This window comes from Triticum urartu, chromosome 3, assembly GCF_003073215.2.
Source record: "Triticum urartu cultivar G1812 chromosome 3, Tu2.1, whole genome shotgun sequence".
Lineage (NCBI taxonomy): Eukaryota > Viridiplantae > Streptophyta > Magnoliopsida > Poales > Poaceae > Triticum > Triticum urartu.
In genome coordinates, this window is record NC_053024.1 from 612,596,865 (window position 1) to 612,614,568 (window position 17,704).

General features: G+C 46.4%; 3 protein-coding genes and 1 non-coding gene across 4 annotated transcripts; all 4 read left to right on the top strand.

Annotated features, from left to right (window-relative positions):
• The first annotated feature begins 748 nt into the window (after positions 1-748).
• On the top strand, positions 749-2,037 carry LOC125548853 (acidic endochitinase-like). The gene is made up of 2 exons (XM_048712380.1): positions 749-1,330; positions 1,425-2,037. Exons 1-2 carry the CDS (start codon positions 840-842, stop codon positions 1,825-1,827), a joined length of 894 nt encoding a protein of 297 aa, XP_048568337.1. The 5' UTR covers positions 749-839; the 3' UTR covers positions 1,828-2,037.
• A 3,568-nt stretch (positions 2,038-5,605) lies between these two features.
• Positions 5,606-6,855, top strand: LOC125545350 (acidic endochitinase-like). Its single transcript, XM_048709266.1, has one exon. It carries the CDS (start codon positions 5,754-5,756, stop codon positions 6,672-6,674), a length of 921 nt encoding a protein of 306 aa, XP_048565223.1. The 5' UTR covers positions 5,606-5,753; the 3' UTR covers positions 6,675-6,855.
• A 7,196-nt stretch (positions 6,856-14,051) lies between these two features.
• LOC125548854 (ferredoxin, root R-B1-like) lies at positions 14,052-15,098 on the top strand. Its single transcript, XM_048712381.1, has one exon. The coding sequence runs from the start codon at positions 14,132-14,134 to the stop codon at positions 14,594-14,596; it is 465 nt and encodes a 154-aa protein (XP_048568338.1). The 5' UTR covers positions 14,052-14,131; the 3' UTR covers positions 14,597-15,098.
• Positions 15,099-16,819: 1,721 nt separating this feature from the next.
• On the top strand, positions 16,820-16,899 carry TRNAL-UAG. The gene has a single exon. It is a non-coding gene; the product is annotated as a tRNA-Leu (tRNA).
• Positions 16,900-17,704: the final 805 nt, after the last annotated feature.

Consider the following 17,704-nt stretch of genomic DNA (forward strand, 5'->3'; position numbering starts at 1 on the left):
CGAACGGCGGACGGGCGGCCGATCCGAACGGACAAAAACGCCGTCCGTTTGTGTCGGTCCGTTGGAGTTGCTCTTAATACCTGTTTTGCTCTCGGCGCCGCCGCGTTGGTGATCATCTTAATTCGCTCCGTTGTAGTGGTTCCCGTGTTCCAGTGCGCATGGTCGTCTGGTTTGTTTAAATATGTATTAAATTTGTTCACTTTTGATAATTATTTTCTGAAATATAACTAAATATATGTGGATAGTTTTGGATGTCTGGCTCTCTCGTCCGTATCCGCAGACATATGCGGTGTCCGATTTAAGGTTGGCGTTGGAGATGGCCTTAAGCACTTCGCCTCATTGAGGTTGATTTGAGTTGTCCATAAACTAAAGTGCCGTCTATACAAGGCTTTGAATATGAATGCGCTCTGTTTGGGACGTTGCTGGGACAGAAAATAGAGGAGATGCCGCAGTTTTTGTCGCACGCATTGTTGAGTTTCGGTTGAGTACGGTGGAGCGTTTGTGACTTGGGCGCGCTCTCATTCACTACTCTTTGATGAACACTCCAAGTAAATTAATATAAGCATCGAAACGTATCGGCCGCAACCAAATATTTCTGCATATCAGCTTTACATAACCGCGGGCACCCTCGGTAAATTCAGACATGGCAGGAGCGGACGTGGGACGGCACGGAAGCCACTACAAAATATCCATGACGCTCCATCAAGGCCACTATAAAACCCAGACACCATACGCAATAGCCATCACAACTCAAGATACAGAGCTAGCTCCTCGCTACCTCACCAGTCTCCACTCTTTTCTGTACCATCTAAGTTGCTCAGGCACGCTTGAACCCAGCCATGGCAAGCCGAGCGCTCACTCCCTTCCAGCTCACCGCCACCCTCTTGGTGGCGCTCCTCGCCACATGCCACGCCGGCAGCATCGCCGTGTACTGGGGCCAGAACGACGGCGAGGCGTCGCTGGCCGAGACGTGCGCGTCCGGAAACTACGAGTTCATCATCCTCGCTTTCCTCCCCAAGTTCGGCAAGGGCCAGACGCCGGAGCTGAACCTTGCCAGCCACTGCGACCCTTCTTCGGGTGGTTGTAGAAGCCAGAGCAAGGACATCAAAGCGTGCCAGCGACGCGGCGTCAAAGTCCTGCTCTCCATCGGCGGTGGCGACGGGAGCTACGGCCTCTCGTCCCCCGGCGACGCCCGGCAGGTTGCCATGTACCTTTGGAACAACTATCTCGGTGGCGCGTCGTCGTCCGGTCCCCTCGGCAACGTCGCGCTTGACGGCATCGACTTCGACATCGAGCTTGGCAGTGCCAAGTTCTGGAACAACCTCGCCAGGTAAGCTGGAGTAACTAGTTCACACCCGCGCGCCGTTCCAACTAGTCGTGTATTGACGTCTACGTGCTCATATATATTGGCGCCATGTGCACAGGGACCTCAAGGATTTGGGCAAAAACGGCGGCAAGACGGTGCTCCTGAGCGCGGCGCCGCAGTGCCCGTTCCCCGATGAGTGGGACGGCGGTGCGATCAACACAGGGCTATTCGACTTTGTTTGGGTGCAGTTTTACAACAACGAGGAATGTCAGTTCAGTGCGGGGCGTAAGGCATTCATGGACGCGTGGAAGAAATGGGAGTCGGTGCCGGCGGGGAAGATCTTCCTGGGGCTTCCAGCCTCCAAGGACGCGGCGGGCACAGGGTTCGTCCCTGCCAGCGAGCTCACCTCGCGTGTGTTGCCGCTCATCAAGGGCTCTCCGAAGTACGGTGGTGTCATGCTGTGGTCTAAGTTCTATGACGACCGTACGGGCTACAGCTCCGCCATCAAAAGCGACGTGTGATTCTCGTGGCTATATGTGTTCATCCCGGCGATATTGCATGTGGGCGTTTTGTGTACTATGTTGTTTGCCCTTTTCATGTTTGTGGTTGTATTTTTTTATGTGCATATTCTTTGTTGATGTCTCGGAATTGTTACTGGAGAGCCCAGTGTAGTTGGCACTAGATGGTAGCAGTGTGTACAAGCATTTCAGCACAATAAACATCACGCAACAGTTATTGTTGTTTTATGTTCTCTTATAAACTATTATGGCTGGCTCTTCTTTCTTTCTTCCTGTTTGCGAAAAGAGAAAACTCATTGGCCCCTCTATGGATTGATGCACACACATCCATCGTTATTGTGAATACTACTTTAAGAGTGTATTTGCTTGGATGCAGGGCTATCCCTCCCCGGGACAGGGATAGCCATTTTTACAGTGGCTGCCACCCTTTTGGTTCAAGGGCGAGGAGGGACAGGGGCAGCCAGATGCTCCGAATATTCCACAAAAATCAGGCTATCCCCAATTGCGAAGAAGTGGTGGACAGCGCCAACCACCTCTATGCTCGCGTTGCGGGCAAAATGTTTTTCTGTTTGTAGGTGCACCTAGCCGATCCCCTAAACTTAGTGGGGTAAAAAAACTACATAGGTTTTGTGTCCTACTTGCATGAACTTCAAACATTTTACAATATATACCATAAAACATTCAAATTAAAACATGCATAACATAACCGTTAACAAACATATATATCATCACGAGTTTCAAATTGATGTCACCTTCACAGAGTTATTGTAGTAGTTCGCAATTCTCTCCTAAAACATAGCATTGGGTTGATTCGTTTCAATCGTTGCACCCGTGAAGATGTTCATCCAAGCATAGCATAGAGCAACATCCTCAAGTTGATTGTAGTTGTGAGTTCGTGGCCTTGACGACCTCCCACTTGCTCCGGCCACCTCCTCAACTTAGTCTCCATCGGCCACCTCCTCTTCGTCGGCCGCCTCCGAATGATCCCAAATTGAATCATAACTGAGACCATCTAGCCCATCGTATCCGAGGACTTCAAAGACGCTAAAAATTCGGTCGTGTTCATCTCCACGCTACGACAACAAAACAAATGAGCCAGCGGTTGGAGCCGGTGCTTGTGGCCGGTGGAGCTTTTTCATCCCCAACTTTTTTTTCGACGCGGACGATGGTACGGTGTGGTTTTCGGCGGCAACAAGCCGGCGGCGGTGGCCGGTGGGGTGGCAAAAGCGTCTTGACAATCCATTCCGGCGATTGGGCTGGTCATCTGTGGCGAGGCGGCACATGGGAGCGGGAATGGCGGAGTCACGAGGGCGGGAGATAAAGGTGGGCAACTTTTACTCGGCTGAGCAAACGCTGAGTATATTTAGGCGGCTTGGAGGGGATTTTCAGCGGGGAAGTAAAAGTTGTCCTCCCTTATAGGTTTTAGGAGTTCGGCTAGGTACGACATAGAGGAGCAAAACCTAAATTTTACTCCTCTATAGCCAGATAAGGGATCGGCTAGAGTTGGCCTAAGGGCCAATCTTACCCACCCAACCAAACAAAAAAAGGCTATCGCTACCCAGCTAGTTGGGGATACCCATATTCAGCCTAGCCCGTCCCTTGAACCAAACACAACCTGGCTGGGTAGCAGCACCGCCATAATAAAAGTGTTCCGCTTTCTCGTTTAGGTATGTGGCTGATGCGTTTGATATCGGGACTATGTGGTGTTTGGTCTCATGGATCAACACTCCCAACCCGGTGGATTTCTATTACAACGCTGCAATCTACTCTTCGATCGCGGTGTCCATCTTATGGTGGAGTCGAGTTTGTGTTGGTCGGTGGTTCTCTCATCCTTTCGTGCTTTCAGCCATCTTCCTTGGCAATCCAACGATGAAAGAACTATACCTTGCAAAGGGTGAGTCCCATGGCATAATGCCTTTAGAAGAATTAGTTTCGCATCTCTTGAGGTAAGGGATTCATATGGATCATCAAAACCCTTGAGAAAGTCATTCCATTTAATATTGAATCAATTTATTACAATCTCTTCACATGAGAGTTGAAGGAATATGAGATGCAGATGGCGGAGCATGGGGTGATGATGATTTTGGAGTATTTGTTTCATCAAAGGCTCTATTGCTTTGTGCGAGTTTTGTATGCTTGGTCAATCATAGATTCCTATTTGATCAATAAACCCAGCTATTTGCTAAAAAATGCATTTTCTTATAACTCCTACTCCCTTCGTCCGGTGAAGAGTGTACATCTAGCTTTAAAATTTGTCCACAAAAGAGTGTACTTCTATCTTCCCAATGCACTTTAAAGTAGGAAAAAATACTTCTCTCTCATCACACGGTAATCAAGACCAATAGCAATCTACATGTGGTCTTTTTAATTTCTACATGCACTTAGCTTATTGGGGGTTGGGTAACTAAAGAGGAGAGAGATGGTGGCTTGCACCTTTCCAATGTATTTTTTACTCAAGCCCATAATTTGTCCGAAAATTTCTAGATGTACACTCTTCACCGGACGGAGGGAGTACCTTCTTTGTAATCTCATTAGTTTCTTACAATTTTCCTGAACAACTGCACGTGAAGCTCTGAACTTTATTTTATTTTCTATGGATACTCTTACTGCCAAATCTCTTTTTCATGCAAGTAGCACTTTGAAATTGATTATGAATTAGTATTGTGCGTTGATCACATGTCCAAATGACATGTTCCAGTGGGGCTCTCTTTGGCACTAAATGTTATCAGTGCGGCCGTTCCTTGTTCATACATATATAATGCCTAAAACTTCCAATCATGTCCTTTATGATATCAACCTTTTCCCTCCAATTATTCAGTGGCCGGTGCACTTACATTATCCAGTATAGAGTTATTGTCAGGTTGGGGATTCGGATGAGTACACAGAACCACCCAATCCATCCGGTCCTATTGTCCATTTCACAGTCCATTGGTGTTACTAAAATGTTCCATCAAACATCTAGCTAGGGCCATCCCTGAAAGCTGTTCATCGTCGTGTTTAGCCGTAAAGTTTGGGGGATTTCGGCCTACCCTCCGGAGCAGTTCGAAGATGTGCGAGTCACATGCCGTTGTTTTGTTCAACGAGCAGTCCCGGGCTTGTCCACTACACACTACAGGCTCAATGGCTGAATCGTTGAATTGATAATGCAGACACTTTGAGGGCCATTGAGTTGTTCTTCTTTAAGTTCATTGGGTTCCACCACGAACACATTGAATTGATAAATATGGACACCTATGCGTCACAATTCAGCACTGACAAGGACTGCACGAGATCGACACGATTCAGACGAAATGATAAGGGTATCCACTCAGTTCCACAATGTGCCCGTGATACAGGAGAGACAACTGGGACTTCAAACTTCCAAACAGATAAGTACTACGTAGCAAATTTGGTCATACTCGCGCGTATTGTGGAAAGATAAGGGCATTGCGGCAGTATTACAGCGCTCTCACGCACCGAACGATTCAGCGAGTCGAAGAAACTTCATAGGAGAACAGGAAGAATGGTCGTCGCGCCGCGAGAGATGGACGCAATCGGGCGCGAGATTGGTGGACGATGCTCTCAAAACGACGACCAGCTCACACGGGTCAAAGGTCAACCACTGCCGACAGTGATCAGCCTGCACCGTCATGCGCGAATATCATACTACTCGTACCGCCAACGGCCCTGATTGCGACGATAATTAAGCCCCGGATGCCCGCGCCACTCATTCTCCTAGAGCTATCTTCATCCAGAGGTGCATGCCCGGTCAACTTGCGACGGCGTTGAGCAGACCTAACAAATGGTGAGCCGTGGAACGAATCAACGAAGCCACGGCGCCGCTGCCTCCGCACACCTCGCCGGGTTCTACTGGCTATATATACACGTACCAAGAACCTTCTCCAGCATAGTAGCTCCATTCCAAGTTTCCAGCTTCCAACAAAACAAAGATGGCGAGCAAAGTGTTTCCGGCAATGCTGTTGCTCATTGCGGTGACAATGGCCGGACTGGCCGCCGGGGCGCGCGCGGGCGGCATCGCGATCTACTGGGGCCAGAACGGCAACGAGGGCACGCTGGCGCAGGCGTGCGCGACGGGGAACTACAAGTTCGTCAACGTGGCCTTCCTCTTCACCTTCGGGAGGGGCCAGAAGCCGCTGCTGAACCTGGCCGGGCACTGCGACCCGGCGACCAGCGGCTCGTGCACCTTCGTGGGCGCCGACGTCAAGGCCTGCCAGAGCCGCGGCATCAAGGTTCTGCTCTCCATCGGCGGTGGCGTCGGCAGCTACGGCCTCTCGTCCGCCGCCGACGCCAAGCAGGTCGCCGAGTACCTCTGGGACAACTACCTCGGCGGCACGTCGACGACGAGGCCCCTCGGCGACGCGGTGCTGGACGGCGTCGACTTCGACATCGAGAGCGGCGGGAGCGCGCACTGGGACGACCTGGCGCGGGAGCTCAAGAAGTACTCCGGGAAGGGGAGCGCCTACAAGCCGGTGTACCTGGCGGCGGCGCCGCAGTGCCCGTTCCCGGACGCGATGCTCGGCGGGCTCGGCGGCGCGCTCGGCACGGGGCTCTTCGACTACGTGTGGGTGCAGTTCTACAACAACCCGCCGTGCCAGTACACCAAGGCCGGCGGGGCGGGCAACCTGGCGAGCGCGTGGCAGAAGTGGGCGTCGATACCGGCGCGCCAGGTGTTCCTGGGGCTCCCGGCGGCGCCCGCGGCCGCCGGCAGCGGGTTCGTGGAGCCGAGCGACCTGGTGTCCGAGGTGCTGCCGGTGGTGCAGAAGTCGCCGAAGTACGGCGGGATCATGCTGTGGTCGAGGTTCTTCGATGGGCAGACGGGGTTCAGCGATAAGGTCAAGTCCAGCGTGTGAGCTGATGTTGTTAACTGCGTCCGTCAGGAGCACGTCCGATCAACATGCCGACGTGCGAATACTGCGTGTAGTATGTCGCCGTGTTAAATTGTATCTTATCCAGAAACACAATTGTACGTATACTGCGTGTAGTATGCCGATTGTACGTATGACATGTTTTGAAATTGTATTTGGTATCCGAGATCTCTCTGTTATGCTTACTATTCCAGAATGATTGTGCTACAGTCAACTGGTTGAATACTTCAATGATGTGCTACTGTTTGCCCGGACATAGCGGGTCAATGAACAATATGGCTGCAGAAGAACACCAGTTGCCGTTTCAGAACCATCAAGAGACAACAAAGAAGATGAACTCAAGTGCTCAAGTCCTTTTGGAGGAATGGAGCTCAATGATTATTTTTTGCAAACAAACTCCATATGAACTTTGCAATTGGCATTTCGAATCCTATATATCATATATCCTATATATACCTAAGAGAATGATTTCCAATACCTCTAATCCTATATACCTAAGAAGTTCATCCCCACTAACTAATTTATCTTAACATGCAGCTACTCCAACTCAGCAAGGTCGCCACACGTACGTCCGTTTGTCTAACATGCAGCCACGTCATGCGTTTGTTTGCAGCCGTTGACAACTAGACATTTTTTGTAATGGGCTGCCCGGTCCAATAAATTGGCCAGTAACTGCATTAGGGTCAATCGATTAGACTTCCATCTTTCCTTACTGCAAGTCCGCTCGCTGTCGCTCTCTCTTCCGTTTGTTGCCGCCATGATCAACAGGCTCTCCACTCACGACAATGAAACGGCAGCCACACATGCATATGAAACGACAGGATTAATCAGCCCTAATTTTCTCATCTTCAGTTCTATATTTAACTGACCGAATCTTCCCCACGACTGCTACTCATCTTCTCCACGGAATTTACTCTCCCCCCTATATGAAACACCTCTCCCTCTGCAGTCTGCACGTTCTCCACCAAATCTTACTCCTCCACCTCCCATTGCAGAAATAATCGATGCAACTGCTCCCCAATTCATTGTGGGTGGCTTGGCGATTTTTACTTGCTATATATACTATGGGTCCTTGGCCAGTCTTGCCTCCCAGAGTTCAACTCGGCGCCTAGGAGGAATAGGTCAGAATGATTCCATGTAAGAGATTCTAGCTCTTGCCCCGCGTCTGATTTATTGATCACCTTACTTCTTCCTGGAGCCTGGAGCAAGGGGAGATTAACGGATGTGTTTTTTGGTTGAGGACTTAACAGAAACATTAAAAAATATGTTGCCTGATCCTTGGGGGAGATCCTGGCTGTGATAAAGATGTCAGTCAGCAAGTGCTGGAAGGTGAAGGAAGAACCATGTAAACAGGACGATTGACGAGGTACCAACTGAACATGTACCAGGAATTTACCATATAAGTTATATACTAGATACTAGATTAATTTGATGCTTCTTTAGCCTGGAGCTTCATCATTTGGTTATCTTGCCGAACCCTTCTGTTTACAAGATTTGGCAAAATTGATGTCCGGAAAAGTACTTCACAGGGTTTCGCTGTTCAATGAGGTCATGGCATCCAACCCCACTGGCTGCTTCTGAAAACTGCTACAAGCGTATGCATCTTAATAGGTTAGTTGGGTTCATGAGGTCCCCTGAAATCTTCAATGATGTGGTATGATATCTATCTATTTCTGAACAACCATTTGATAATTCTTTTGAGACTTTTCCGTAGTTAGTAAGCAAGTCTTTTAGTTAATGTAGCAGTTCATTATTTGCAATGCTGGAACTGAAGGAGTTCAATTATTTTTTGATCTATATATTTATCTTATAGATTCTCATCTATCAATTTAATTAGAACCACATGAGCAATTTCTGGTTTCTCTTTTCTTGATATGTCCTCTATCCATCTTGCAAGTATATACTTTCTTTTCCTTTGCCATTTCTAAGTGTGATGCGTACATCCAAGAAGTGTGCAATTTCAAAAGTTTTCCTCGCGTCACTAAATCTGAACAGACACACTACCAAGTGTCTTATTCCTACAATATATGGTTATATTCGTCGTACAATCATGTATTAAGCTCATCTCTCTTTTCTATCAGCTAATCCAATAGCTCATTAACAGTAACATAAATAGGTGTCAAACTGCCGCAAACAAAAATTGAAGCGGCATACAGACATGCGTATTTTTCGGTATGATGAACAGGTTGTCTTTCTGGCCAGTAAATTTATTTTACTGTAACAGTTGTTTATTCTAGAGGTACTTATATTCTGAGATCTGGAGCGATGTCTCTTTGCAACAAATTATGCATAGCAAATAATTTGTATGTATGAAATTGAATTATTATTTTTTGAGGATGAAATTGAATTATTTTGTAGTACAATAAACTTCGGATCATCGCCAGACAAGTAAATTATTTTCTTATGGGTCAGCATCTATATATGAAAAAGAATCATTTGCAAAAAACCTTCTCTTTATACATTTTACAATTGTAGATTGCGCAACCTCACAAAGATCCTACTACAGTGATAAAATCCATTTCCTTTTTCATATCTTATGTACACTCCAACAATGCACCTCATGAATCTTAACAATTTTGCATACTAATATCCCGCAGCAACACGCGGGGTATCATCTAGTTATCTCAATATACGTGCTTTCACATCATTAAAATTCTTGAGCCATTAGATTTACTAGTTTGATCTACTTGCATTCGCCCTACAAACGGAATTTCTCTACCATGCAAAATGCATTAGTGCATTCTAAGTGAATTTAAATCACATTGCATTTAAATTAAGGCATGCATAAATTTTCATGTTAAGAGTTTTTGCTTGTGTGGAAATTTCCAACATAGTTTAAACCATAAGGACCATTAGTATTCTACACAATGTTTAAAGACCATATGTCCAATTCCACAATAACACAAGGGCAGCGTCTAGTATATCTAGATAGTTGATCCCTACTAACTCATCAATTATCTAATATGCAACTACCCCAATTCAACCACCATCATGCATACTCTATTAAATTTAATTCTTTCAACATGCCATTATGCAAGGGAAAAGACACACCTTAATATGCACCATGCATGCTACTCATATTCAATAAATATTCCATAATAACCATATAATAATCAAAATCTTTATATCCAGATTAACATGCCGACGTGGGAATACTGTGTATGTTGCCGTGTAAAGGTTGTGTCTTATCCAGAAACAGAATAAGATGGCAGAATTGTATGACATGATTTGAGATTGTATTTTGTGTATCCCAAATCTCTATTTATACTTTTGCGCATCGTCAGTGCTATGGCAAGGCTCAAAGGGCAATTGCCCGTCTAAGGCTGGAGCAATACATGGAGTTTATCCCACAATAATATATTGGTATTTAATTTGGTAGCAGTCTTCGTATATCCGGCCCACCCAATATTTTTGTGCTAGCTCGGCCACTGCTTTTGCGTATACTACACTACTATTCTAGAATGATTGTGCTACAGTCAACCAGGTGAATACTTCAAGGTAGTATTGTATTTGTGAAGGCAACGGTCTTCCCTGACATAGCTGGTCAATGCACAATATGGCTACACTAGAGCAAGTTAGGATCCTCTGCTGTAGCACACCGTGCAGTACGGTCGTTGTCGTGTGGACCCAGCTCCATATGTTATCCGCACTATAGCATTGTGTGCAGTACTGCGGAGGATCTTAAGCCCACTAGAACACCACTTGCAACAAAGAGGATGAACTCAAATGATCAAGTCCTTTTCGAGGCCTGTAACACAATTTCTTTCTCGGGGTTATTTTCTGTAAACAAACTCCATATGAACGTTACAATTGGCATTTCAAATCGTCTATGTCTAAATAGCTAGCTCCCAATTGTTTATTTTTTGCAACATGCAAGTATGCCACCTTAGCATGCAACATGACAGAGAAAAGGCACATCTCAACATACGATTATGCAATAGCCCACCTTAACTTGCAAACATGCCTAAGAATTTCCATTCTATTATGCTATTTTTATTTAATTAGATATTTTATAACTATGCAATAATAATCAAACGCAATACATCATATGTATTTTAATTTTACTTCTCATATTATTACTTTAATATATTCATATCCCATACAACCAAATTTCATTCAAGTATATCGTAAAACACTCCCTTAATAACGTGTGAGGTATCATCTAGTTTAAATAGTATTGTGGCCAAGCAAATGTGTTATAGCGTGGGTAACGTACGAAGACTGGTTATTTGGGTCGGTCACATACACGGTGCAATACTGTTCATTTATATATTTGTTTATTACTTCTTTTGTCAAATTTTGCTTGGGTCCCATTGATCTTTGTCCGCGTTCTTTTATTCTCTTGGTTTTTCTTTAGATATTTTAATTTTTATTCCTTTTACCTTTTCTTTTTTTCCCATTGTTTCAATTTTCGTATGCATAAATATTTATAAAAATGAAAGATGAATTTTTTAAATAATCTGAACTTTTTAAACTTCAAGAATACCCTTCTAAATTCATGTAATTTTTTTTATTCTTGAAGTTCTTTACATTCCTGAATATTGTTTAAATTTATGATTTTTTTATTTAAGAACATTTTTCAAATATAAGAATAATTTCAATACATGATGAATATTTATAAAATACATAGAATATATTTACAAAATAAGAAAATATAAATCAAATAAGAAAGGGGGAAAATATAAACTATAAACCATAAAGGAAAACTGGAGGAATAAAAGATGAAAAGAACTCATCAAAACCTAAAATAACTAAACAAAAACAATTGAGAGCAAAAAAACACTAGTAGGCCTAGTCGATGGACAACTCGGTGTGAAATGTTGTCCATTTTTGTCGCAATGAGCAACAAATAAGATTTGCTTGCAAATGATTTTCTGATTGTTTTTGTGCTCACTGGCCCATATCACACATAGTAGCCGAATGGCTTGAGTACAGCACATCGCATGACATATTCGGAACCCACAACATGTGAGTTTGACCGAGAGCCCACACATATAAGGCTGACACGACTCGACTCCGAAGGTTAAAATGTGACCAATCTACATTCGTCATCCCTGCAAAGGCTATATGCCGCAAAGTACGAGATTAGGGATCAGTTCTTTTGGCAGATTCTCCAAGAATCAGACTCCTCCCGTCTTCTCCAAGAATCTTCAACCCTCATTCATCTGACAATCATAGCTAATTTGACTCCAACTAGTTAGGATTGTCAAATAAATGGGGGTTGATGATTTTAGGAGCAGCTGGGGAGGGATCCAATTTTAGGGGAATTAGCTAGAAGAACTAGCCCTAGACCTACTATTCCTCGCACAAAATGGGGAACAATGAGGTAACACGCGTGTGTACTCCCTGCGGGCTCTAGCCCATTTAGTCACGGGCATGCACCACAGGAGGCAATGGGCCGAAATAATTGCAGATTTGCAAGTTTTTTTTAATATTTTTTATACATTTAAAAAATGAAAGTTTAAAATAGTATAAAATGAAGACAAAAATATGGAAATAGAGAATCAGCTACATGATTTTTTTAAATGCGAACGACATTTGAAAAATGTTATCAGAATTCTAAAAATGTTTGCAAAATTAAGAAAGTGGTCATGAATTTTAAAACATTTTTATGAATTTAAAGGCTCATAGAATTTTTCTATGTTCAAGATTTAAAAAAATCAAAAAGGATGTAAGACATGAAAGTCGGACATGGTATGGCGTGCGAAAAATCAAAAGAATAAAATCCCCCACTAAAACCAGGGAGAACTTTGGAATGGAAAACGATGCACGAGGCTTGCCCAAGAGCGTCGCATATTCCGGGATTTTCGCCTCTCGTGCAGGAAACATGGGTCATGGCCCAGTACCTGCGGTTTTGTTCTGTTTTTTTTTAAACATCAGTACAGACACAAGCGCTCATACATATGCGCATATACTCACCCCTATGAACGCATACACGCACACTCTATCCCTATGAGCACCTTTGAAGAAGGAGTCGACATATCATCTTGAGATTTACGAAGTTACCGTAGGCGCCTCGTCGTCGACGAGAACGTCTCCTCCCACTGAAAGCGCATCGCCAGAAATACTGAAATAAATTCAGGAATAACGCGAGCACCAGGACTTGAACCCTGGTGGGCTAGGGATACCACTGTCCCTCTAACCATCTAAACACAGGTTTGTTTGTTAGTTTTCAGGGGGTTCCTTTTCTATTGATTTCTCATGTTTATCCGGAACAATTATGTTTTCTTTTTTTTGTAGCTTTATTTCCTTTTTATTTTTTACTTTTGTTTTTATATTTCCCCTGTATTAGAAAATATAAAAATGTAACCGACTCTAATATTTCGTAAAAAGGTTTGAGATTTTCTGAAAACACAATATTTGAAATATTATATACTTCTATAAATTTATATGAAGATTTTTGGAATTTTAAACACTTTTTATAATTGCATTATTAATTTTTCAAAATTGCATGAATATTTTTTCAACACTCAATTTTCAAACTTACATGAATGATTTTTTAAATGGACGAATACCCATTTAAATTATGAAAAAAATTGAAATGCACAAACACATTTTAGTTTATATATATTTTTTTAAAAAGGCTTGAACACTTTTCAAAATACATGAATATTTTTCTGATAATATGCAAATATTTAATACTTATTTGTGAACGCTTATTTAAGTTTCTTGGACATGTTTCAAAAATTCCGGTGGAATTTCTATTTACATGAAAAAAAATGAATTGATGTGACAGCCTTTTTTACATAAATATTTATTAAGACACATGAACATTTTTTTATTTAACTTACATGAAAATATTAGGATGTTTTACCCAAAATACACTAATCCCTCTGATCCATATTAATTGTCGCTGATTTAGTACAAAGTTGTACTAAATGAGCGACGATGAATATAGATCGGAGGGAGTAATAATTTTTCCTAAACTTACATGAAAAATATTAACATATTTTACCTCGAGTACACTAATATGTATGAACATAGAAAAATGAACAAAATGTGATATAAAAGAAAATGGAAGAAAAGAAACAGCACTACTTCTTGGGGCCAGCCCAATTGAGGAGGGCGCGTGGGCGAGGCCGCGCTATAATACAGAAGCACTCCTCTGTCCCGTGGAGAGAACACGCGAAGTATTCTTGCTGCACGACACGTCGTCACCTGTACGGCGGCACCCCTCTGGGATCTTCTTCTCTCTCTCGATGAAGCAGGATAGGTTCTGATCGTTCTACTTTGCACTAGCACCTTCGTGTCGTCACTCGTCACCTTCGATGGCCATTTCCCAGGGACACCAGCCACGTACGCTCCTGGCGAGGTTGCTACTGGTGCGGCTCAACATCGCACGCACGCCTATTTATACCGCGCACGCGTGCTCTGCGATTCTCAAGTTGTGATCGCCGACCGCACGGTACTCTCGCAAGCGAAGTTCTGTTTTCTTTTGAGCTATGGCAACTCTGGGCGCAGCAACAGCATGCGTCCCTACCTCCGGCGTTAGGTGCGTGCCAGCGTTTGCCGCCGCGCCGGAGCCGATCAGGACCGCCCCGCGTCCCGCCGCCTCCCCGAAGCGACCCGCGACGGGCGGCGCGAGGCTGTCGGCCAGGTTCAGGACGGCGGCGGCGGCGCACAAGGTGAAGCTCGTCGGGCCCGATGGCGCGGAGACGGAGCTGGAGGTGGCGGAGGACGCCTACATCCTGGACGCGGCGGAGGAGGCCGGCGTGGAGCTGCCCTACTCGTGCCGGGCCGGGTCGTGCTCGACGTGCGCGGGGAAGCTGGCGTCCGGCGAGGTGGACCAGACGGACGGGTCGTTCCTGGACGACGCGCAGATGGCCGAGGGCTACGTGCTCACCTGCGTCGCCTACCCCCGGGCGGACTGCGTCATCTACACCCACAAGGAAGAGGAGGTGCATTAGATTAGCTAGACCAATCCGTGCCAGAGTTTTCGTGTTGTGTCCGACGGTTCGTGTCTTGCAGATGTACGGTGCTGTGTAGTGTAGTGGAGTAGTATCTGATGGGCTAATAAGCCACGGCGACGAAGCCGGGCACGTCGAGCGCGGGTATGGGCGTGCGCTGGACTTGCTGGGCGCGTCGGGTCCGAGGACTAGGGCGTGCGTGTGTGCGTGCGTTGGGTGCATGGGCGTGTCCGTGCACCGGGGTAGTGTGTGTCTGTTGGCGATCCGTGTGGGGCGATCGGGTCGCCTGGTTGATGCTCAGCGCGAGACGCGGGCGCACGCGCGTGCGTAGCGGGCGTGGCGAGAGCATGCAGGGCGTGGAGTAGATCGCGGGCGAGTGGAGGCGTGGGTGCGTGCCCAGTGCACTGGCTCGGGATATAAAGCCACGGGGTGATCGTTGTAACAGTTGACACGGTCGAGTTCGTGCTCGAGGCAACAAGGGGGCGTTTGAGCGCCGGAAAAACCTCTGTGTCCACCATTTTCTGAATTTGTCTGAACTTCTCCTTCTCTCCGGTGAGCCAGCCACTGCAGCAGTGAGCGAGCAGAGTGCGAGGGAGAGGAGAGCTGCCGTGAGGAGTTGGCGGTTCCAACAATTGGTATCAGAGCCGCGTGGAGGAGGGAGCTCGCCGGCGATGTCCATCGTGCTGTACGCCGGCGGATCGGGCAGCACGGTGGCGCATGCAGCGCCGGTGCTCACGGGGGAGAACTACATCACCTGGGCCATCAAGGTGGAGGCCGACCTGGACGCCGCCGGACTGTGGGAGGCGGTGGTGCCGCCGGAGGACGCCGCGTCAGCGGTGATCGCCAAGAAAGATAAGCCGACGCGGGCTTACCTGCTCCGGGCGCTCGCCGATGATTTGCTGCTGCAAGTGGCCGCAAAGAAGACTGCGGCAGAGATATGGAGCAGCCTCAAGGCCCGGTTCGTCGGGGCTGATCGCGTGCGGGCGGCGCGGCTGGGCACGTTGCGCGGGGAGTTCGAGCTCCTACGCATGGCGAGCGATGAGTCGCTGGACGCGTTCGCGGGGAAGATCAGCGGCATGGCGGCGCGCTACACCGGGCTGGGAGCGACCCTCGACGACGCAGCAATAGTGAGGAAGCTCCTGAACTGCGTCCCGGATCGTCTGTACGCGGCGGTCGCCGGGATGGAGCAGTTCTGCAACTTGTCGGAGCTTCTCTTCGAGGACGCGCTCGTGTGCCTGAAGGCGTTCGACGAGCGGCTGCGTCGGCGAGGACAGGTAGGCGGCGAGCGGGTGGACGGTGAGCAGCTCATGCTCACCGCGGCACAGTGGCGGGCGCGCGAGCGGCGCCGGGGCGATGCACGCGGAGAGGACGACGACGACGGCGCGGCCAGCACAGCATCAGGCGGAGGGGACAACCGTCGCGGGAAGTGCTACAAATGCGACGTCAGAGGACATTTCAAGAGGGAGTGCCCCTGCTGCGGAAGGAGCCGCCGGCCGTGGGGCGTGCGCTGATGGCGTACGCCGACGTCGAGGACGCCGTGCTACTCTGAGCCGCGGCTTAGGGCGTGAATGATGGGCTAATAAGTCACGAAGACGAAGCCGGGCACGTCGAGCGCGGGTATGGGCGCGCACTGGACTTGCTGGGCGCGTCGGGTCCGAGGACTAGGGCGTGCGTGTGTGCGTGTGTTGGGTGCATGGGTGTGTCCGTGCATCGGGGTAGTGTGTGTGTGTCTGTTGGCGATCCATGTGGGGCGATCGGGTCGCCTGGTTGATGCTCAGCGCGAGACGCGGGCGCATGCGCATGCGTAGCGAGCGCGGCGAGAGCATGCAGGGCGTGGAGTAGATCGTGGGCGAGTGGAGGCGTGGGTGCGTGCCCAATGCGCTGGCTCGGGGATATAAAGCCACGGGGTGATCGTTGTAACAGTTGACACGGTCGAATTCGTGCTCGAGGCAACAAGGGGGCGTTTAAGCGCCGGAAAAAACCTCTGTGTCCACCGTTTTCTGAATTTGTCTGAACTTCTTCTTCTTCTCTCTGGTGAGACAGCCACGACAGCAGTGAGCGAGCAAAGTGCGAGGGAGAGGAGAGCTGCCGCGAGGAGTTGGCGGTTCCAACAGTATCATCATTTCAAACGTTGTATGATCTGTTTGCTCAAAGTGAATAGCATATCTTCAGTTTTGCTAGCTTTTTGAACGACAGAAAGCTAAATAAAAGAAATTTCAACAAGACAGTTTGGCCGAGTGGTCTAAGGCGCCAGATTTAGGCTCTGGTCCGAAAGGGCGTGGGTTCAAATCCCACAGCTGTCATATTTTTTGGATCTGATGAGCTCTGCTTTTATTATTACCTCTGCGCTCGACAGCCAACTCTCCCCTGCTCTTTTTCACATCATGTTCTCACGGAACCACCCTCATCCCTTCTCAGCAATTTTCAAAAAAAAAGAAACTCGTTGAGGAGGACAATACATTTGTTTTTGTATTGCATTCATATATCCATGCCAAAATTTCCAATGTACAGTTGCATGTTTTCCTCAAAAATGTTGTTACAACAACTAGTTTTTTTAATGTTCTCTTAAAAAACATTTTTTTTCATGTCAAATATCACAATCCTGTTATTTCTATAAAATATTATTTACGTCAACAATAGTTAAAAAATAACCCTAGATCAATCAAAGTAATTGCAACAATCATGAAATCACCATGTTATCTTCAAAACAATCTTCAGCAACAACTTTGTTTTCCAAACAAATTGTTCAGGGCAACAATCCAATTTAGGGTCTCTTTGATTCAAAGGATTTTCATTGAAGGATTAGAATCCTTAGAAATTTTTCAAGGTACACTTCTATGTTTTCTTGAAAATATTCTTTATACCCACTAGTATTTCCTCTCCGAAAAATATACTTGAAAAAAAAATCAAGACAAATATCCCAATCGTATGTCTTCTACAAATATTATTTACAACGACATTGTTTCAGTAATGATATGTAGAACAATCAAAGTAATGATGAAAATCAAGAAATCTAAATGATATCTTCAAAATATTATTTACAACAACAATTTTTTTTTGTGAACGAGGACAATTAGTTTTCTTTTTAATAAATTGTTCAGAACAACA

What these genes read in the sequence shown, in the direction of transcription:
- LOC125548853 (XM_048712380.1), top strand. Translation starts at nt 840, where the DNA reads ATGGCAAGCCGAGCGCTCACTCCCTTCCAGCTCACCGCCACCCTCTTG. An exon ending in TTCTGGAACAACCTCGCCAG is followed by an intron (nt 1,331 to 1,424) that starts GTAAGCTGGAGT and finishes CCATGTGCACAG; the next exon opens with GGACCTCAAGGATTTGGGCA.
- LOC125545350 (XM_048709266.1), top strand. Translation starts at nt 5,754, where the DNA reads ATGGCGAGCAAAGTGTTTCCGGCAATGCTGTTGCTCATTGCGGTGACA.
- LOC125548854 (XM_048712381.1), top strand. Translation starts at nt 14,132, where the DNA reads ATGGCAACTCTGGGCGCAGCAACAGCATGCGTCCCTACCTCCGGCGTT.